This window comes from Sciurus carolinensis, chromosome 1 (genome assembly GCF_902686445.1).
Source record: "Sciurus carolinensis chromosome 1, mSciCar1.2, whole genome shotgun sequence".
NCBI lineage: Eukaryota > Metazoa > Chordata > Mammalia > Rodentia > Sciuridae > Sciurus > Sciurus carolinensis.
This window is the reverse complement of record NC_062213.1, coordinates 92,667,576-92,690,540: the sequence shown is the minus strand read 5'-3', so window position 1 is coordinate 92,690,540 and position 22,965 is coordinate 92,667,576. Positions and strand designations below refer to the sequence as shown.

Here is a 22,965-nt window from a genome sequence, read left to right as displayed (position 1 = left end):
CCCAGGGATGCAAGGTTGGTTCAACATCCGGAAATCAATAAATGTCATTCACCATATCAACAGGCTTAAAGTTAAGAATCACATGATTATTTCAATAGATGCAGAAAAAGCATTTGATAAAATTCAGCATCCCTTCATGCTCAAAACACTAGAAAAAATTGGGGTAGTGGGAACATTCCTTAACATTGTAAAGGCCATCTACGCTAACCCCATGGCCAATATCATTCTAAATGGTGAAAAACTGAAAGCATCCCCCCTAAAAACTAGAACAAGGCAGGGATGCCCTCTTTCACCACTTCTATTCAACATCATCCTTGAGACTCTAGCCAGAGCAATTAGACAAACCAAGGAAATTAAAGGGATACGAATAGGAAAAGAAGAATTCAAACTATCCCTGTTCACTGATGACATGATAACATATTTAGAGGAACCCGGAAATTCCACCAGAAAACTTTTAGAACTCATAAGTGAATTCAGTAAAGTAGCAGGTTACAAGATCAATGAATTTTTATACGTAAGTGATGAATCTTCAGAAAGAGAAGTTTGGGAGTGAGAGCCTTTCTGAACAGAACCAGCTCCAAGTCCCGGAGTTAGTGCAGTGAGATCCGACCCGCAAGCAGCTTCAGGGACCAGGACAGGGCAGCCAGGGGCTTCCCCAAGCAGCCCTGCTCCCTCCAGTGGGAGGTACCTTTCAAGGCTAGCTTCTCGGAGCAGACCGCCCAGTGAGAGCCTTTCTACATAGAGTCAGCCACAAGTCCCTGAGTGAACAGAGAGCTCTGACCTGCAAGAAGTCTCTGGGATCAGGGCAGGGAAGCCAGAGACTTCTCCAGGTGGCCCTGCCCCCTCCGGCCCCAGGCTCTTTCCACGGGGCGATCCAAGATGGCAGAAGAGGGTGACTGCATCTCCTGTTGCTCTAGAACCCGGGATTCAAGAAGGAGAGGCATTGAGAGACTCGGACTAAAATAGAGACCGGTGAGTCTCCCCCACCGGGTGAAACTCGGCCTGGGCGGCAGGCCCGGATAGAGGTGGCTTATTGGAGCAGGGCAGGGCAGCTAGAGTCTTCCCCAGGTAGCCCTGCACACTCCGATGGTGGGCTCCTCCCACACGGCCAGCTTCTCCAGCTTCTGGGAGCAGGCCCCCAAGTGAGAGCCTTTCCGCACAGAGCCACCTCCAAGCCCTGGAACCAGTAGTGGGCTAGGGGCAGCTTTCTTCAGAAGCACTGCATTATCAAGTTCCACCAAGACTTCAGGCTACTGAAGGCTGGGAGGTAATACACTGGAAATCTACAGGGACACTATAAGCCAATAGAGGAAATCTGCAATATCTCAGGGTCCCACTGACAGCTGACCAATGTGAGAAAACAAGGGAAGAAAATGTTCCAAACAAAACTACATGCTATATCAATAAAACCCAATGACAGCACAGCAGAAGAAATGTCAGAAAGGGAGTTCAGAATGTACATAATTAAAATGATCAGGGAGGCAAACGAGGAGATGAAAGATCAAATGCAGGCATTGAAGGAGGAGATGAAAGAGCAAATGCAGGCATTAAATGATCGCACCAATCAACAGTTAAAAGAGCAAATACGGGAAGCAAGAGATCATTTCAATAAAGAGTTAGAGATACTGAAAAAAAACACCAACTGAAATACTTGAAATGAAGGAAACAATAAACCAAGTTAAAAACTCCATAGAAAGCATAACCAATAGGATAGAACACCTAGAAGACAGAACCTCAGACATTGAAGACAAAATATTTAATCTTGAAAACAAAGTTGGCCAAACAGAGAAGATGGTAAGAAATCATGAACAGAATCTACAAGAATTATGGGATATCATGAAAAGGCCAAATTTAAGAATTATTGGGATTGAGGAAGGCTTAGAGAAACAAACCAAAGGAATGAACAATCTATGCAATGAAATAATATCAGAAAATTTCCCAAATCTGAAGAATCAAATGGAAAACCAAGTACAAGAGGCTTATAGGACTCCAAATATACAAAATTACAACAGACCCACACCAAGGCACATTATAATGAAAATACCTAACATAAAAAATAAAGACAGAATTTTAAGGGTCGTGAGAGAAAAGAATCAAATTACATTCAGGGGAAACCAATAAAAATATCAGCAGATTTTTCAATCCAGACCCTAGATTGCTAGAAGGGCCTGGAATAACATTTACAAAGCCCTGAAAAAAACGGATGCCAACCAAGAATCTTACACCCGCAAAACTTACTTTCAGATTTGATGACAAAATAAGTTCCTTCCATGATAAACAAAAGCTAAAGGAATTTACAAAAAGAAAGCCGGCATTACAGAACATTCTCAGCAAAATATTCCATGAGGAATAGATGAAAAACAACGATGCAAATCAGCAACGGGAGGAACTAGCCTAAAGGAATAGCCAAATAAAGGAGAAACCAAATCATGTCAAAAAACAAAAATGAGTCGAATGACTGAGAATACAAATCATATCACAATAATAACTCTGAATGTTAATGGCCTGAACTCATCAATCAAAAGACACAGACTGGCAGATTGGATTAAAAAGAAAAAACCAACAATATGCTGCCTGCAAGAGACTCATCTCATAGAAAGAGATACCCATAGACTAAAGATGAAAGGATGGGAAAAAACATACCATGCACATGGACACAGCAAAAAAGCTGGAGTATCCATCCTCATTTCAGATAATGTGGACTTCAAGCCAAAACTAGTCAGAAGGGATAAAGAAGGACATTTCATACTGCTTAAGGGAAGCAAAAATCAGCAAGACATAACAATCATAAATATCTATGCCCGAAACATTGGCTCATCCATGTACGTCAAACAAATCCTTCTCAATTCCAGAAATCAAATAGACCACAACACAATAATACTAGGCGATTTTAACACACCTCTCTAACCACTGGATAGATCTTCCAAACAAAAATTGAAGAAAGAAACCATAGATCTCAATAACACAATCAACATTTTGCCTTAACCGACATATATAGAATATACCATCCAACAAAGAACGAATACACTTTCTTCTCAGCAGCACATGGCTCCTTCTCTAAAAAAGACCATATTTTATGCCACAAAGCTACTGTTAGCAAATACAAGAAGATAGAGATACTACCTTGTACTCTATCAGATCATAATGGATTGAAGTTAGAAATAAATGACAGAATAAAAAACAGAAACTTCTCCAATACCTGGAGATTAAGTAATACACTATTATATGATGAATGGATAACAGAAGACATCAGGAGGGAAATAAAAAAATTCTTAGAAGTAAACAAGAACAAAGACACATCATATCAAAATCTCTGGGACACTATGAAAGCAGTACTTAGAGGAAGATTTATTTCATGGGACGCATTCAACAAAAGAAGTAGAAATCAACAAATAAACGACTTAACACTATAGCTCAAAGCCCTGGAAAAAGAAGAGCAGACCAACACTAAAAGTAGTAGAAGACAGGAAATAGTTAAAATCAGAGCCGAAATCAACGCAATTGAAACAGAAGAAACAATTGGAAAAATTAACAAAATAAATAGTTGGTTCTTTGAAATAATAAACAAAATTGATAAACTTTTAGTCATACTAACAAAGAGAAAGAGGGAGAAAACTCAAATTACTAAAATTCGGAATGAACAAGGAAATATCACAACAGACCTGATTGAAATACAAAACATAATTAGAAGCTATTTTGAAAATCTATACTCCAACAAAACAGAAAACCTCGAAGGCATCAATAAGTTTCTACAGACATATGAATTACCTAAACTGAACGAGGAGGACATACACAACTTAAATAAATCAATTTCAAGCAATGAAATAGAAAAGGTCATCAAAAGCCAAAAAAACAACAAAGAAAACGAAGAAAAGTCCGGGACCAGATGGGTTCTCAGCCCAGTTCTACAAAACTTTTAAAGAAGAGTTCATTCCAATTCTCCTCAAAGTATTCCATGAAATAGAAGAGGAGGGAACCCTCCCAAACTCGTCCTATGAAGCCAATATCACCCTGATACCTAAACCAGAGAGAGACACATTGAGGAAAGAAAATTTCAGACCAATATCCTTAATAAACATCGACACAAAAATTCTCACAAAATTTTAGCAAATCACATACAAAAATATATTAAAAAGATAGTGCACCACGATCAAGTGGCTTTTATCCCAGGGATGCAAGGTTGGTTCAACATCTGGAAATCAATAAATGTCATTCACCATATCAACAGGCTTAAAGTTAAGAATCACATGATTATTTCAATAGATGCAGAAAAAGCATTCAATAAAATTCAGCATCCCTTCATGCTCAAAACACTAGAAAAAATTGGGGTAGTGGGAACATTCCTTAACATTGTAAAGGCCATCTATGCTAACCCCATGGCCAATATCATTCTAAATGGTGAAAAACTGAAAGCATTCCCCCTAAAAACTGGAACAAGGAAGGGATGCCCTCTTTCACCACTTCTATTCAACATCATCCTTGAGACTCTAGCCAGAGCAATTAGACAAATCAAGGAAATTAAAGGGATACGAATAGGAAAAGAAGAATTCAAACTATCCCTGTTCGCTGATGACATGATTATATATTCAGAGGAACCTGGAAATTCCACCAGAAAACTTTTAGAACTCATAAGTGAATTCAGTAAAGTAGCAGGTTACAAGATCAATGCTCATAAATCCAATGCATTTTTATACATAAGTGATGAATCTTCAGAAAGAGAAGTTAGGAAAACTACCCCATTCGCAATAGCATCGAAAAAAATAAAATACTTGGGAATCAATCTCACAAAAGAGGTGAAAGACCTCTACAATATGAGAACTACAGAACACTAAAGAAAGAAATTAAAGAAAACCTTAGAAGATGGAAAGATCTTTCATGTTCTTGGATAGGCAGAATTAATATTGTCAAAATGGCCATAGTACCAAAGGTGCTATACAGATTCAATGCAATTCCAATTAAAATCCCAATGACATACCTTACAGAAATAGAGCAAGCAATTGTGAAATTCATCTGGAAGAATAAAAAACCCAGAATAGCTAAAGCAATCCTTGGCAGAAAGAGTGAAGCAGGGGGTATCGCAATACCAGATCTTCAACTCTACTACAAAGCAATAGTAACAAAAACAGCATGGTATTGGTACCAAAATAGAAAGGTAGATCAATGGTACAGAATAGAGGACATGGACACAAACCCAAATAAATGCAATTTTCCCATACTAGACAAAGGGTCCAAAAATATGCAATGGACAAAAGAGAGCCTCTTCAACAAATGGTGCTGGGAAAACTAGAAATCCATGTGCAACAGAATGAAATTAAACCCCTATCTCTCACCCTGCACAAAACTCAACTCAAAATGGATCAAGGACCTTGGAATCAGACCAGAGACCCTGCATCTTATAGAAGAAAAAGTAGTTCCAAATCATCAACATGTTGGCTTAGGATCAGACTTCCTTAACAGAACTCCCATAGCACAAGAAGTAAAAGCAAGAATAACAACTGGAATAGATTCAAACTAAAAAGCTTTCTCTTAGCAAAGGAAACTATCAGTAATGTGAAGAGAGAGCCTATAGAGTGGGAGAAAATCTTTGCCACTCATACTTCAGAAAGAGCGCTAATTTCCAGAATCTATAAAGAACTCAAAAAACTCTACACCAAGAATACAAATAATCCAATCAACAAATGGGCTAAGGAAATGAACAGACACTTCACAGAAGAAGATGTATAAGCAATCAACAGATATATGAAAAAATGTTCAACATCTCTAGTAATAAGAGAAATGCAAATCAAAATTACCCTAAGATTTCATCTCACCCCAATTAGAATGGCAATTATCAAGAACACAAGCAACAATAGGTGTTTTCGAGGATGTGGGGAAAAAGGTACACTCATACATTGCTGGTGGGTCTGCAAATTAGTGCAGCCAGTCTGGAAAGCCGTATGGAGATTCCTCAGAAAGCTTGGAATGGAACCACCATTTGACTCAGCTATCCCACTCCTTGGCCTATACCCAAAGGACTTAAAATCAGCATACTAGAGAGATACAGCCACATCAATGTTCATAGCTGCTCAATTCATGATAGCCAGATTTTGGAACCAACCTAGATGTCCTTCAATTGATGAATGGATAAAGAAACTGTGGCATATATGTACAATGGAATATTACTCCGCTATGAAGAATGATAAAATTATGGCATTTGCAGACAAATGGATGAAATTGGAGAATATCATGCAAAGTGAAATAAGCCAATCTCAAAAAACCAAAGGACGAATGATCTTGCTGATAAGCAGATGATGACACATAATGGGGGGGATGGGTTAGTGTTAGGGTTAGGGTTAGGGTTAGGGTTAAGGAGGGTGGCAAGAACGGAGGTAGGAAGGATTGTATAGAGGGAAAAGAGGGGTGGGAGGGGTGGGGGGGAGGTAAAAATAACAGAATGAATCAAACAACATTACCCTATGTAAATTTATGATTACACAAATGGTATACCTTGACTCCATGTACAAACAGAGAAACAACATGTATCCCATTTGTTTACAATAAAAAGTAAATAAATAAAAATCAGTTGGAAGGAGGAAAAAAAAAGAAGCACATTATCATCTCAGTAGATGTGAATAAAAAATTTGACAATATTAAATAACCATACATGTTAGAAACACTGGAGAATTTAGGTATAAAAGGACTTACCTCAATATTATAAACACTACGTATGACAAACTCAGCATCAACATTATGTGAGAAGGAGAATAACTAAAAGCATTTTCTCTCAAATCAAGAACAAGACAAAGATGCCCCCTCTCATCATTCCTATTCAGCACAGTCCTTGAAACTCTAGCTAGAGTCATCAGGCAAGAGAAGGAAATGAAAGGGCTGCAAATAGGAAAAGAAGAAGTTGAATTATCTCTGTTCACATGATATGATGCTATACCTAGAAGACCCAAAAACTCCACCAGAAGACTTCTAGAGCTGATAAACAAATTCAGTAAAGTATCAGTATATCAGATCAACATGCATAAATCAATTGCTTTCCTATACTCCAATAATGAACTTGCTGAGAAATAAATCAGGAAAACTGTCCTGTTCACAATAATCTTCAAAAAATAAAAGAAAATACTTGGGAATAAATCTAACCAAGAATGTGAAAGACCTTTATAATGAAAACTATAGAACACTGAAGAAAGAAAATTGAGGAAGACCTTAGAAGATAGAAAGACCTCTCCCATGTTCTTGGATAGGCAGAATTAATATTGTCAAAAGGACTATATTACCAAAAGCATTATAAAGATTCAATGCAATCCCCATCAAAGTACCAAGACATACTTACAGAACTAGAAAAAAATCTTAAAATTCATTTGGCAAATAAGAGGCCCAGAATAGCCAAAGCATTACTGAGCAAGAAAAGTAATGTTATAGACAGCACAATACCAGACCTCAAATTAAACTACAGAGCTATAGTAGCAAAAACAGCATGGTATTGGCACTAAAACAGGCATAAGGATCAATGGGGTAGAAGATGCAGAGAAAAACTCACATAGATACAGTCATGTGATACTTGACAAAGGTGCCAAAACATATGTTGAAGAAAATAAACCATTTTAACAAATGGTTATAGGAAAACTGTTTATCTATATGTAGAAGAATGAAACATGACCCCTATCTCTCATCCTGCACAAAAGTGAACTCAAAGTAGATCAAAGACCTAGGAATTAGTCCAGAAACTTTGCAACTGCTAGAAGAAAACACAGATTCAATACTCCAACATACTGCTGTAGGCACTGACTTTCTTAAAAGATCCCAAAAGCTCAAGAGAAAAAAAAATCAATGATCAATACACGGAACAGCATCAAATTAAGTTAAAAAAAACCTTTGCACAGCAAAGGAAATGATTAAGAAGATGAAGAGAGAGCCTACAGAATGGGAGAAAATCTTTGCCAGCTGACAGGGGATTAGTATTCAGAATATATAAAGAACTCAAAAAACTTAACACTCTGAAACCAGCCCAATTAAGAAACAGGCAAAAGAACTAAACAGATATTTTTCAAAAGAAGAAATACATAGAAGTACATGAAAAAATGTCCAATGTTCCTAGAAATCAGGGAAATGTAAATCAAAGTCACATTGATAACTCCAATCAGAATGGCAACCATAGAAAATATAAAAATTAATAAATACTGGCAAAGCTGTAGGGGGAAAGGACACTCATACAGTGTTGGTGGAACTTCAAATTATTTTATACTCCAAAGCAGTATGGAGATTCCTCAAAAATTAGGAATGGAACCACCATATGACCCAGCTCTCCCACTACTTGGTATTTATCCAAAAGAATTACAATCTGCATACCATAGAGATACAGGTACAACAACGTTTATAGTATCATAATTCACAATAGCCAAGTTATGGGACCAGTCTAGATGTCTTTCAGCACATGAATGGATAAAGAAAATGTGGTCTATATACACAATGGAATTTTAGTCAACCATAAAGAAGAATGAAATTATGGCATTTGCTGGTAAATGGATGGAACTGGAGAACATCATGTTAAGTGAAATAAGATAGACTCAGAAAGTCAAGAGTTGAATGTTTTCTCTCATGTGTGGAAGCTAGAGCAAAATAAAAACAGGTTGAGGGACACTATGAAAATGGAAGGGAGATGGAAGGGAAGGAGGCAGGAGTGGGAAAGGGAAGCCCAGTGAAATGAGGTTGACCAAATTTATGCTGGGTGCATATGTGAAAGTACTACAGTGAATTCCATCTTTATGTATTACTATAAAGTACAAATTTATAAAATCAACAAATAGACGGGGGGGGGGGAAGCCTGGGGAGTAGAAGAGGCAGGGAGAAGGGGAGATGGAAGGACATATTGGGGACTGAAATGGAACAAATTATATTCCATGCACGTGTGATATCAAAATGAACCCTACTGTAGGGTAGGAGCTAAGGGACACCAAGATGACAGAGACAGAGTATTAAAAAGAAGCCACTGGAGGACAAGACCCTGTCTCAAAATTTATAAAAATAAAAAATAAAAAGGGCTGGGGATGTAGCTTAGTGGTAGAGCACCCCTCAGTTCCATCCTTAGTATCACAAAAATAAATAAACAAATAATATTAAGATAATGAAGAAATACTGAGACAAGAGTTGGGAAGGAGAGAGTCTCAGGGAGGCTCCTGGAATCACCTTCTTCTTGGAACATCTGCAGGTTCTTGAGGGCAGTCAGAAGTTTTGTGTCTTTCATAGTCATTTGGGGTTAGGAGATGGGATTATAGTCATGGGGTGGAATGTATGGTGGTGCAGAGTCTTTGCTATTTCTCCACTTAAAGGTGGGCTCTGTGCCCTCTCCTCTTACATCTGGGCCAAATTTGTGGGATTTGTGAGGCACTAGCACACCATAACATGGTGGCAGAAGTGACGCTGCATCGTAATTTCAAAACTATGTGAAGCTTCATCCCACACTGACCTTGGAGCCTAGGCTGCCACGAAGAAAATATGAGTACCTTGAAGTCATGGTGCTGTGAAGAAATCCAGAGAGGTCACCCACATGTACTCTAGTGAATGGTCTCAGCTGGGATCCCAATGCAAAGTTAGCATCAACCACCAGACATGGGTGGAAGTTGTCTCCTTATGACTCACATAATGGATCCAGGAATTCAAAAAGAAACCACTGCTCTTGTCGAGAGTAGGGTAACTAGTAAGAAATGGATCAACCATAGGGAAATGATCACACTAAATTGTTTTAGTTCCTTTAGATCACTATATCTCATTCCATTTTGTGTAAACTAATTATGCCTATTAAAAATTATGAAGTGACATTCAATACTTTGACTTTTAATTTAGAAGTCCAGCATGGACAAATGTGTTCACATTTTTATCTCAAGTGACAATTGGAGACGACATTGTAAAATCAGTCGTGTGGCTGTGTTGCCCTCTGCAGGGGACCTTGCAGAACTGTGGAGTATGGGAAGAAAATGTTGGATTTTCTTCTTTGTCTTTTTTTTCTTTTTTCTTCATTTTCTTCTTTGTCTTTTTTTCTTGTTCTGTAAATCCAATCTATATTATTAATAGGAAATGTAGTAGCAATAAAGGAAAAGCAAACCAAAAAAATCATAGACACCAACCTGATACCTTGTGGGACCAGCAGTAACATAGCAGAGCAACACCAGTGAAACCAAGGACACCAAGGAGTCCCCCAAGAACTTTGGTTATGACAAGATTTTTTCTATATCCATCAGGTCCTGAGGGAAGAAACCAGTGCTTCAATTTCAGAAAGTCAAACCTTGGGCCCTGGATCCCTATCAATGCTATGTAGAAACGGTAGATGGGGGGAAATAGAAGTTCAGTGAATTAGACAAAGGGGGACGAGGGGAAGGGAGGGAGAATAGGAGAAAGAAAGACAGTGGAATGTATCTAACACAACTTGTCCTATATACCTATATGAACACACCATAGTGAATCTCACCACTGTGTACATCCACAAGAAATTAATTGAAAAAATAACTATGCGTAAATGGCAGAAAGATCAATAGAGGGAAGGGAGCATGGGAAGGGGAAAAGGAAGGGGAAGGAAAGATACTGGGACCTGAATTAGAATAAGATATATTCCATGCTTGTATAATTATATCTGTCATGTATAACTAAAAAAACCAATAATTTTAAAATAATTTTAAAAAAGAACAGGTAGATACAAATTCACGTGAAAGACCATTTAAGTTTAGATTGTACTATTTCGGTTAGGGAGAAGAAAATCAACATCTAGACACTGAGACTCCCCTTCTGCTTTCTCCACACACAGCAGGTCACCCAGATCACCTCCTGCCTTCTGAAATCCCAATACTGTACCAATGAGGGCAGGTGGGGCAGAGTCATTGATCATAATACTTCACATATCCAGGGGCCACCAACCCACCTGAGATGGAGAGTTTTACTGTCTCACTGTGCTGGACCCCCAGGCCATTGTCAGCCTCACAGGAGTAGTTTCCAGAATGTTCTGCAGTCAGGGAGAGGTTGAAGGATGCCCCTCCTCCAGAAGGGGCTGAGATATTCCACAGAGTAATGTCTTCATGATAAAACTGGTACAGGATTGGGGGAGAACCTCTCAGGACTTCACAGTAAAGCTCCACCATGTCCCCCACCACAGCCTGGGTCCTGGGAGCCCTGATTATGAGGACAGGATGGGACACTGGAACTGAAAGGCACAAGAGGACTATCAGAGAGGATTTATGGAGCATCAGTAGATTCCCACACTCCATGCTAGGGTTGCAGCAGAAGGCCTGGCCTCTTGGTCATTGTTTATTCCTTTCATTCTCATATTTCACCTCATCAAAAATAGATAATTTTCTCAACAATGAGCAGTTGCCCCTTAAACAAGGTGGTGGTTAATGGTGCCAACCCCTGAGCAATCAAAAATCCACACATAACTTTTGACTACTCTAAAACTCATCCACCAACAGCCTACGGTTGACTTGAAGCCTTACCAACAAACAACCAATTAACACTTATTTTGTATGTTATATGTATTTTATATGGTGAAAAATATGCCAGAACCATGAGAGATCACTTTTATACTATGATACACAATTTTCTGGAGAGAAGAACTGCTCATAAAGTGACAGGCAGTACAGGGCATTTTAAGTGCACACTTAGCAATACATACACTCCCACAATGACAACAGGAGGTGGCTCCGAAGTTACTAGAGCCCTACAGTAGGCACTGCAGTTAATTTTATGCAATTTTGCTTTCATGCTGCATCCTTATATTTGTTTACATTTCTCTCCACTGCAAATGGTACAATCTGTTTTGTGTAAGTTTTGACACATTTTAGTTTTTTATAACAGATTTGTTTGTATGTTATGATAGTAAATCATAAAACAGATTATTATTTACATATATTTTATGCATTCATGGCATGCCTAACTTAAAATTTTTTTAATATTTCTAGGCTACATAGTTTATGGTTGGTCTGTGGATTTTTTTTCAAATTGCTGTAAATCTAAAAAATAAAACCAAACAAAAACCCAGATCCGTGTATGAGCAGAAATGTCCAGGTCAAACCCATGTTGTTCAAGGGTCAATTGTATTTAGAGATTTGGAGGAATATCTGTGATACTGTCTAGATATATGGTGATTTGTTACTCTAATTTTACTGTTGTTTTTTTCACACCAATCCTTCTGCACAAAGAAAGATGTCAACAATTTACTTTGCATGGTAATTCATCTTCAAATTGCTTTTGGTTTTTTACAACGCTGATCCCTGGAACCACATGGAATTTCCTCTTGCTACCTGGGTACCATGAACTTAGCTTTAGCATGTCCAGCATGAATGAGAACATAACTCACGTCTCACAAGAACATTTACCGCCTTGCTCTGGACAGGATCATGACCATTGTCAGCTCTACAGTGATATTCTCCAGCATCACTCTCCTGCACAGCTGGGATCTCCAGCTCTGCTGACAAAGAATGCTGGGTCTTCTTTCCTATACTGGTTCCTGTGGACTCTCTGTGCCAGGAGAATGAGATGTTTCCTGTACCCTCAGCTACCGAGCAGAGCAGGACCAGCTTCCCTCCTTCAAACACTTGTCCGCCAGGGGCCAGGGTCTCCAAGCTCACGTTAGAGACAGGGACTCCTAGGATATAAAATAACATGTGAGAAACCCTGACTTCAGGAGACTCTGAGAACAGTTGATAAAGTGATTCCACTCCCCAATGCAAGGAGGGAGAAAATGGGGATTGCATATGTAATCCATTATAAGCATTCCTACAGCAATGGGGAGTCCATGAAAATTATCCTTGAAGAACGTGGATATAGATATTTGTATGTCCTAATCCCATTCCTGGCTAATTTCATGGGTAAGAGTAATTAAAGATTTTGTGATGAATCATTGCTTCATGAGATGGGAAACTTGAATTTTTTTTTCTGGATGAGTCACTTTGCAGACAGTTGCTCTTACAAAAATGAAGAGGGACACTGGTATCATCAGTTCCACTTTGGAAAATCATTTTTTTCTCTAATAACAATCCCAATAAAAATTATTCTATTATTCTTGGTTTTAAGACTCAAATCATAACCTCTCCTCTGACCACTTCAATTCACTTTGATCTCTGCTTTCTCTGATGCTTCATTTAGCCCCACAGGCTGTAGTACCATATAGCCTTCAAATTTGTGATCCCAGCATGTGGGCACTGGAAAAGTCAATGGACAGCAGGTGCCTTGCTTTTTGAAAGTACCCAGACAACCGTTTTTGATAATAAAGAAGAGAAAAATTATAAGAAGATTAGTCTATTCCTGATTCTTAGAAGAGAGATGTCAAGGGCAATTTGGAATGTCTTGATCTTGGTTCCTGCTTTCTACAAGGACAGGGGTTATACAAGAAACAAAAAGACTATAAGTCCAAACTACAGTGCTTTTTTCCCTGGGCTCAATCCTGCTGATACTCACTCTGCACAAGAATCTGGGATTGAAGGCTCTGTTTTCTGATCCTGTGACTCAGTGTGTCTGCCTGGCACCAGTAGGACCCTGAGTCTTCTCTCCACATGGCAGGCATCTGGAGCTCTGGGGAGCTGCTCCAGCTCGACCCCAGAGACTGACTGTCTCTGAAGAAGTGGAACTGGAGCTGGACGTCTGACCTCTGTGGAGACAGCTGGGTCTCACAGGTCAGAGTCACTGGGCTTCCCTCAGTGGGCTGATAAGAGCTCACTGTCAGCACAGGATGTGGAAACAGATCTAGAGAGAAGAATCACAAGAGTCCACAGAGCAGTGAGATTCAGGTTCCTGCTGAAAAGCGCTGGGTGAGAAGTGGTCCCAGGAAACAGGACATTCAAGACCAGACACCTATTCCCCATCACATCTCCTTCGCATGATTAAGGAGCAAGCACTTTAGTCCATATTTGGTTTGTGGGCAGCTTCCTCTGCCGGATACTCACCCTGCTTTGCCACCAATCTCCTGCCCAGCCCATCTCCCACAAGAGTGAAGGTTTTACCTTGCACTGTGAGATTTACTCTTTCTGAAGATTTTTTCTTTTGACGGAAGCCTTTACAAGTAGCAGTACAATAATATTTGCCACTGTCACTCAAAACTGCACTTTGTATAAGGAAGCTTGAGACTCCATTTGGAAGAAATAACTCTTTCTCATCCTTGTAGTAACTCACTGTCTTTATTTTACAGCCCTTTTCATCCTGGCATGTAAGACGTATGCTGTCTCCTTCAAAGACAGAAGAGGGCACCAGGAGGGTCAGCCCATCTGCAAAGGAAAGAGGGAAATGATATTTACCATTTTTGACCCTGCTCAGATATCTGCCCTTGTTCTTGGGCAGTGAAGTGTCAGGTGGAGCCTCTACATCTTTAGAAAGATGAAGGTGCAAAACCAGACCTTAATTACTAAGTGTTGCATCCCATTTTTCCTGAGGGAGTGTGTTAGTCAGCTTGTCAACACTGTGATCAAAATACCTGGTATGAACAACTGAGAGGAGGAAAAGGTTTTTTGGCTTGAGGTTACAGAGGTCAGAGTACATGACTGACTCCATTGTCCTGGGACCAAAGTGAGGTAGAACATCATGGTGGAATGGCATGGTGGGGGAAAGCTGCTCAGTTCATGTCAGTCAGAAGGAGGCGGGGTCGCTAAGGGGGACAGGAACAGATACAGTCCAAAGTCACTCCCCCAGTGATGTTTTACTCTGGTCACAGCCTACCTGCCTGCAATTACCACCCAGTAGTCCAATTAGCTATCTATAGATTAACTTACTTGCTGGATTAATCCACTGATGAGGTCAGAGCTCAAATCATTGCCTCAAAGCACTACCTCTGAACCATGTTGCATTTGGGAATCATGCTTTAAAAACATGAGCTTTTGGGTGAACACTCCAGATTCAAATCAAAACAGGAGTATCTTAGCTCAGGTTGTTGTAACAAAACACCATAAACAGAGTGACTTATCAACAATGGGAATTTATTTCTCTCACATCTGGAGGTTGGAAGTCTGAGGTCAGAGTATATCTTTTAGGCTGTAACTTGCTGACTTCTCATTGTATCCTCACATAGGATAAAAATAACTAGCTGGGTTTCTAGATTCATCTTAAAAGGGTATTTATTCCATTTCCAAGGGCTCCAATCTCATGCTTAATTGTATCCCAAAGTTCTTACCTCCCAAAACCATCACATTGGGATTATATTTGGTGGAGGTAGTGGGGACAAAAACTTTCAGTCCATTTTAGGAGATGTCAGGATAAACATAACTTTATACATGGATGGAATGTTTTTCCAAAAGTCCTTATCCTGAGCCCTCTACATTGGTTATATCATACAGGGGATCATTGTTCTCATTGGGCACTTTACTTTTCCCATTCCCCATGCCTTTATCCAGTCCTAGAAATGCTAGGACTATGTCATAAATTCTGATCCTGTCTCTTCTTCTTGTCTCCTCAGTTGAACCACAAAGTGGTCCTGGGAAGTAGGCCAGTTACTCCAATAAGGTCCAATCTCCTTAATTCTCAGAACTTTCCATTTGAATGTCTTGAGAAACTTTCCCTCATTCATTCATTCAATGTATAATGAGGTGGGGGTTCTCCTTACGTCTCATTGGTCACAGATTCTCTAATTTCTATCCCATTGCTTCACTTATATACACTACCAGACTATACTCTCTGTTTGGGACATCTCCATAATATTTTAGGATTATAGTTGCAAATTTTGACCTTAAGGTAAATCACTAAGTTGTATCTCAAATAAAAAATTTTCCTTAGCACTCTGCAATTGTATCATGATGGCCAGTCTCTGGGTGTGCAGTGGAAGGAAGCAGAGGTGATGGTTCATAAAATACCACTGCAGAGCCAGAGCCACCATACCACAGGAGGCCTGTGGGATTTGGAATTATAATTTTTGAGAAAGTATATGCTTTATTCTTGGATGTTCCAGGAGAACCAGAATGACCTGTTGGACTTTAGAAGACAAATTTTTGTAAATGGGTTTAATTTATTTATGGAGTACTACTACGCAATGATTGAATTGGAGTAATTAGCATATTCATCACCTGAAACATCCGTCACTTCTTTTAAACCACTAGTACACTCTTCCTTCAAAAACTGGGGAAAAAATTGCCTGGGGAAAGAAAGTTCTTGAGAAGAGGAAAAATTCTGTGTCATTGGTTAAGGACCTTATTGACAAAATTATATAATGGGCAGTCTCACAGATTCAGGGATGCTGCTAAGTGGGTCAGTTGATTCATGATTTCAAGCTCCTTAAGGGTCAAAACACCCCAAGAATTAGCCACAGGGTACAGAGTACTAAAGACTAGATGATGCTAAATCTATAACAGCAGACCAGTAAGTGGGAGCAGTAGGATGAGCCCAACACAACCCTTAGAAGAGTCCATGGGGTAGAGGGCATACAGCTGGGAGGCAAAGAAGTGAAGTTGCAGTAAGAGTGCTTCATTGTCAAGAATGACCAAGCGATCTTAGTTTTCAGAAATGTTGAACCTAGTGGCCAAGTGTCAGATCACATTGCTTTGAATCCAAGTCTGTTGAATGATCTTGGAGATGGCACTTTAGCTTTCTGAACCTCAGTTTGAACAATGAAGAATATTTGCCTCTCATAGGGCTGTTGTAAGGATTCTGTGAAATGAGCATAGAATTGCACTTGCCTCTATGGACCACTATGAATATAGATAAGGAGGAAAGTGTTTGTTGCTGAAACTAATGATGGCTGAGGGAGAGTAAGAGGTTATCATGGCTGCACTTCACAAGCAACCAGAATAATGGGTTTCAAGTCTGTGGGACAGGGAGTATAGGTGGGGAGTCTAAGGGAAGAAGGTGACTTGAATCAAGCCTCTAGAGTGTTGGGACTAATGACATGTTAACTAACTCAGGCTGACTCCTTACTCCCTGGCGAGTGAGCAAGATCAAGGCCTCAAAGGCAGTTTCAAAGGTTAATGACGATAAATCGGACCACCGTCAGGGATTGGTTATCAACAGTTCCGCAAAAGTGATGAGCTCATGCTTGCCATATAGTCCTATGGGACTCTCGCCTCCATCAACACCCCCCCCCTTGCTGACCTTTAAGCTGATTGGTTCCCTCCTAGCCTCCATCCTACATAAAAGCTGTGTGAGTTCCTCAATAAACGAGATCCTGCTGTGACTGGTCTCTCTGACATATCTGATTGTCCTCTGCCCGGAGGGCTGTATGCAGGTGGACAGTCGGCCCTACCTATCCCAGTCTGGCCTTGTTGGGGAGTGTCCCCTTCCCTTGCCGCTGGTGGAGAAGAGCAAGGGGGCTTAAGACCCTGACACTAGAGTGGCACTGTAAGGAGTGGGTTTGAGCTGGAACACAGTTACATTGGGAAACAGCAGAGTCAGCATGGTGTTGAAGTCTGTGTCCACCTGCTTCCAGGGTTGCTGTGACTACTCAGATACCCCCCACCTGGTCATTAGGAAGCCTTAGCAGAAGTGCGACTGGCTGTCCTTTATCCTCGTGTGGGTCCATTCTGTGTGGAACAACTCTAGCGGACAGGAATGAGTCAGAGGCCCTGGAAGGGCAGCATGTGAAACCCTAATGCTGACTATTCATTCTCAGGGACTTCCAAATCCTTTGGCAACAAGCGTTAGACTACTAGATGGATATGAGTAAGGGACATGAGGGAGAGAAGATCCAGGCTCCACACTAGGTCAGCACACAACTGCCCAGGGACCACCTTCTGGCAGTTAGACAGCTCCCTGTCAATCCAAAGAAAATGGGTGCAGGCCATGCTGGGGAAATTGCCAACATGGGGAAATTGGCTCACTAAACTTAGGCTGGAAATGGCTGTAACCACCCCCAAATGAATAATTCATGAAGTGGGAGGATCCTAAGCAGTCCATAAATACCCACAACCCAGAAGTCACCAGGCTGCCTTTTGGGACAGTGTTAGGGTGTTTCAGGGCGACTCGATGGGGCAGGGCATCAAGCAGCGGGTGCATGCTCAGAGAAACAATGTAGCCTGTGCACGCCCAAAGGAGCAACCAATCAGGTGCTGACAGATGACCCAGCCAATCCCAGGAGGACACGAATCCTCAAGCTTCCCCTCCCCCACCCCAGGGTTAGAAAAACACAGGGGCCACGTGCGACTTCTCCCGCCCAGCACCCTGCTGGACGGGGAACTTCGCCCAAGAGCCATCCTGCAACAAAGTTTCTTTTTGATTCACATCTGACCTGTTTTCTGGTTACCATCCTCTGATCAGGTTACCCCAGTCTGATTTTACAGACAAACCACTCTTACTTTCATTTTCTAAATAAATCCTTTAATAATTCTTAATTGATGTCTCTTGACTGAAATCTTTCTTTTAGAACAGAAGAACTGATTAGCCCATCGCCCAGTAACAGTATTGATAAAGATACAGCACAGTCAGGCTGAGAACGATTAATTATACATCAGAAGCACCCAACAGGGATCCTGCCAACATCTGGAGTATAAGAGAGAATTGCACTGGGAGAACAATAGTGAGAGGAAGGGGAGCTTAGGTCGTGAACAGGGAAAATCTTAGGTAAAACAAACAAATGGGACCACAAAGGTATAACTAGGGTCAAGATAAATAGAGCTAACTATATATATTATTTATGGAGTACTATTAGGCAATATTCATCACCTCAAATATATATATATATATATATATATATATATTTTTTTTTTTTTTTTTTTTTTTTTTTTGGCAAGAATTTCCGTGAAAAAATATTTTCACCAGAGCAGCAGCAAAAACAAAAGGCAAATGATATTTCTTGGAGGTTTGCATGCCAGGGGAAGTTCCCATGTGGTAGAGCAAGTTGTGGGGTGGAGCCAGAAGGAGGAAATGGGCAGAGAGGGGACCACCTTGAGGGCCTGTGTGGAGAGAGAGAAAGACGTTTTCAGCGGTTACGTTGAGTGGCGTTTTTCTCCCTTTGCAGGGGCTGGTATTCTCAACAAGCCATGATTTGAATCTGGTCTCTCAGGCTGTGTGACTCCTACTCTTTACACCACATCATGCTGAACTAAGTTCCCCTTTATTCCTTTGGATTTTTTAAAGGGAGAGCTCTCAAGGTTCTGAAGAACATCCAGTTTTCTGAGAACAGGGAAGGAAAGAAAGTAAAGTGATTGTCGCCCTGTTCTGTGAATGGCTGTGGGTGAGTCACTTCAGATAGCCTGTTCCATGTCACACTGAGACTGAGTAATAACATGGTTCCCACTCCTTGTCAGAAACCAGCTCAGCACTGAGACTTCCTCTCATTACCACCTAGACCTGAAGTAGAGTGATGGGGGGGCCTTATGTGGGACAAAATGAATGCAAGAGATGACACTTGATCCTGAAGGCCAGGCCAGGACTCTGAAGCTGTCCCTGGACATTCCTATTCCATTCAGGGTGCAATTGGGAATCTGCTTGTCCCAGAACAGTTCCTGAGAGCCCAAAGAGCCCCTTCTACTGGGTACTATCATTGGAGAGGCAAGGGAACAGTTCTGCTTTTCTCTAGATTTAGTCTTGACTCATGCAAAGATTCTATATATAGAGAATAAAATATTTTCCTCACCTACTTCCTTTATTGAGCCCAGCTTTAAATCAAAAGGATTGAGATGAAATTAGTCGTACAACTTTAGAAAATCACTATGTGGTTTTTTTAAAAAATTCAGAACTAAATAATGAATCTAGAGCAGGGTTGGTAAGCTATGACCTGTGAGTCATTGATATCCTGTTTTGGTAAATAAAGTGTCACTGGGACATAGGCACAACCCCTGTCATTTACAAATGATCCTTGTCAGCTTTCCTGTGAGGAGGATTGGGTCCAGAAGTTAGGCTAGAGACCAGAGAAGCCTAAACTATTTACTCTCTGGCCTCTTACAGAAGTTTGCTGACTCCCAACCCAGCACTAGATAAACACTGTTGGCACATACTGGTTCTGACCCCACGGAAGTGTTTTAACCCTGAGCTTTTCTCTGTGAATAACTGTTTTCAGAGCTGTGAGTGCATTTAGCACTCAACCAGACAATACTGAGGGTTATATATGGATCCGGATGCAGGAGAGCACTCCTCTCCACACTGATCTTCTATCCAGTTTGCAGGTCCTTTTTGGGATGTTACCTCTCTCTCTGCACCTGGACTCTTAAAGGGTGGGGCATGATCACCCAGGCAGGAAGGCAGTATGAAAGCCGAGGCCACATCATCACAGAGCGTGTCAGTCCAGGGGAGTAGTAACATCTGAATGCCTCCACAGTATGCCCGAGATGGGGAAGTAAAAGAGGGTACTCACCCACCCAGTCACTGAATAGCCCTGTAATGAAGGAAAACCAAAGGTTAACACAGAACATTTATCTTCACAATTAAAAATTGAGATCACTCTGGTAAGTTGCTCAAAAACTTCTTTCCACTTTTCTCCTTTCTTTATTGTCCTACTCCCTTCTAACCAATAGTTCAGTCTTTCTTAAACATACAGTTAATTTGCATTTATAGTACAATCACAAGGCAAGTTGTGAGCTGTGGATATAGCTCAGTGGTGGAGCACTTGTCTAGCATGGATGGGACCCTGTGTTCAATCCCCAGCACCAAATAAGCAACAGCAACAACAAACAAGTCAAGTTGTAAGCTCATCCCTTGACTAAAGGAATTACTGGGAACAAGTCCCACGTACATAGGGTGTTTAGTGATTCTGTTCTTCATTTCATTCTTCTTCCCCCACCCCAGGACTCTTCTTACATCCAAGTTTTTCAAGCACCACATTGCCATACGCCACTGCAGTCACAAGTCACAGAGTGTTCTCAGGAAATACACACGGTGAGAGTTATGAGAGTTGAACTCATTCTAAATCAGCCCCCTTCCTCAGACCATATTTTTTGTTAGAGCCCTTTGATCAATGTCAAATATTTATTTAGTGTCTACTAAGTTAGAGAAAAAGAATCTTGTTTCCCAGCTGCACCCCTTATCCCCCATGTAGCCCTTGATTAAATGGAGAAGAACAATTACAAAGGGTCTCATTGCACCTTCTGAACCAAAATTTTATAGCTAATGGTGTGAATAATAGGTTTTTATATAGGAGAGGATGAGTATTAAGCACTAAAAATCATAAACAATTTATGAATGTATCATATTCCTTGATGAGACCTAAGATATTAAAACATATTTATGATCAAAAAATGATAAGGTTGCCTAGCCTGAACAGTAAGGATTAGAATGTCCTGCAATTTCATGTAGCCCTAGCTTTGCATCTGCTTCTAAAGTCAAAGCTGGAATTAAAGAATTGAGCATTCCACTGTTTTCTGGGCTCTGATAAGCCTCAGACCTATTGGAAGCTGGAAATCTCCTGCTTCTACATCTGACCTAATTCAAATTATTGAACTCACCAAAGAAGACCAGCAGTGTCCACAGCAGCATGAGAGCTTGATCCGGCTATCTGAGAAGTGATCTCTCAGCTACCATCTGGGGCCTGTGAGCAGAGGATGAAAACTGCCTTACAGAATAGGTTTGGTATAATTAGTAAAAAAGGAAGTAGAAGAGCCCTGCAGTGAATGTTCAGTCTTTCATCCTGTGGCATTAAAAGAATTAGAGTGATCCTTTCAATGCCGGAAAAAGTTCTCTTCTTGACACTAATGATTAACCATTACTTACACATGGGTCTCCCTGAGTGGGACACAGTTCTGAGTGCCTTATGCTCACAGTTATTTCAAACCTTCAGCAAACTTCTGCAGTAAGCACAATCCTCTTTACACAATTGTGGAAACTGAGTACCAATAAAGGCAAGTGACTTAGCCCATTTGAACTGCCGTAATGACAGAAAGACTGAGTAATCTACAAGCAATGGCATATTACTCATAATTTGGGAGGCTGGTAAGTCCAAGTCCAAGGCATTAGCAGATTTGGCCTCTGGTGAGGGTCTGTTCTCATAAATGATACCTTCTATGTGTCCTTGCATGGTAGAAGGGGCAAGTGAGTCCTCTCATGCCTCTTTTATAAGGGTACTGATGCCATTCATTAGAGTCATACCCTTACAATCTAATCATCCCCTTAAAGCTCTACCTCTTAATAAGATTGCTTTGGGGATTAAGAATGAACATATGAATTTCCAGGGAACATAAGTATTCAGACTGGAGCAGGAGTAAGTTGATCAAGAACAACATGATCAATTTTTAGTAGGAACAGATCCAAGACTCAAACCCATGCAGCCTATTTCTACAGTCTGGCTCTTAAACCCTGATATATTAGTATGATATATTGCTTCTCCATGTTCCTTAAAATAACAAACTCATTGTTTTAGAGGCTCAGATTTCTTAGGTGTTTTCCTTAGTTTCTTATTTTCTAGAGTGGAATTTTACTAAGGTCCAAAGCACTTGCACTATATCCTTTGAAAATTGTCCCCTTTTCTGTTTGTAGCCGTATTGCTTTTTGTGCTGCAGCCTGGTCCTGTTGCAGCTATAAGAAAAGCATGAAGCAGGCCAGCAGGACCTATTATCACTCTCATTCTGATTAGATGTAGTTCTTATAAATGCTACATACGGAAGACCGGCTTTATTCATGACTTGACCTTCCACAATAACTTTTACTTGCAGTCAATCACAGTCCAGAAATATTAAATGAAAAATTCGAGAAATAATTTGTGAGTTTTAAATTGTTTGCTGCTCTGAGTAGCATGATGAACTCTCACTAAAAACATGAATCATTCCTTTGTCCAGAGTATCTCCCTGTATATAATACCCACCATTAGTCACTTAATAGCCATCTAGGTTGTCAAATTGATTGTTGTGATATCATAGTACTTGTGTTCAAGTAACCTTTATTTTACTTACCAATGGCTCTAAAGTAGGAGTAGTGATGCTGGCAACTTAATTACAGTATATTGTAATAATTATTCTACTTTAAGTTATTGATGTTAATCTATTACTATGCCTGATTTGTACATTTATCATTTTCATGGGTATGTATATATAGGGAAAAACCTAAAACATATAGGGTTTGGAACCATGAGAGTTGCAAGCCTCCATTGGGGTT

At 40.3% G+C, this 22,965-nt stretch overlaps 1 protein-coding gene across 1 annotated transcript in view; it reads right to left on the bottom strand.

Annotated features, from left to right (window-relative positions):
* LOC124987360 (Fc receptor-like protein 2) overlaps nt 1–21,449 on the bottom strand; it is a 32,246-nt gene extending 10,797 nt beyond the window's left edge. The window contains exons 1-7 of the mRNA XM_047556574.1: nt 21,324–21,449; nt 20,237–20,257; nt 13,974–14,234; nt 13,432–13,716; nt 12,332–12,619; nt 10,901–11,179; nt 10,113–10,229 (exon numbers count right to left, since the gene is read on the bottom strand). Of these exons, the coding sequence (XP_047412530.1) occupies nt 10,113–10,229; nt 10,901–11,179; nt 12,332–12,619; nt 13,432–13,716; nt 13,974–14,234; nt 20,237–20,257; nt 21,324–21,354 (1,282 nt within the window). The 5' untranslated portion in view covers nt 21,355–21,449. The remainder of the gene's footprint in view (nt 1–10,112; nt 10,230–10,900; nt 11,180–12,331; nt 12,620–13,431; nt 13,717–13,973; nt 14,235–20,236; nt 20,258–21,323) is intronic.
* Nucleotides 21,450–22,965: the final 1,516 nt, after the last annotated feature.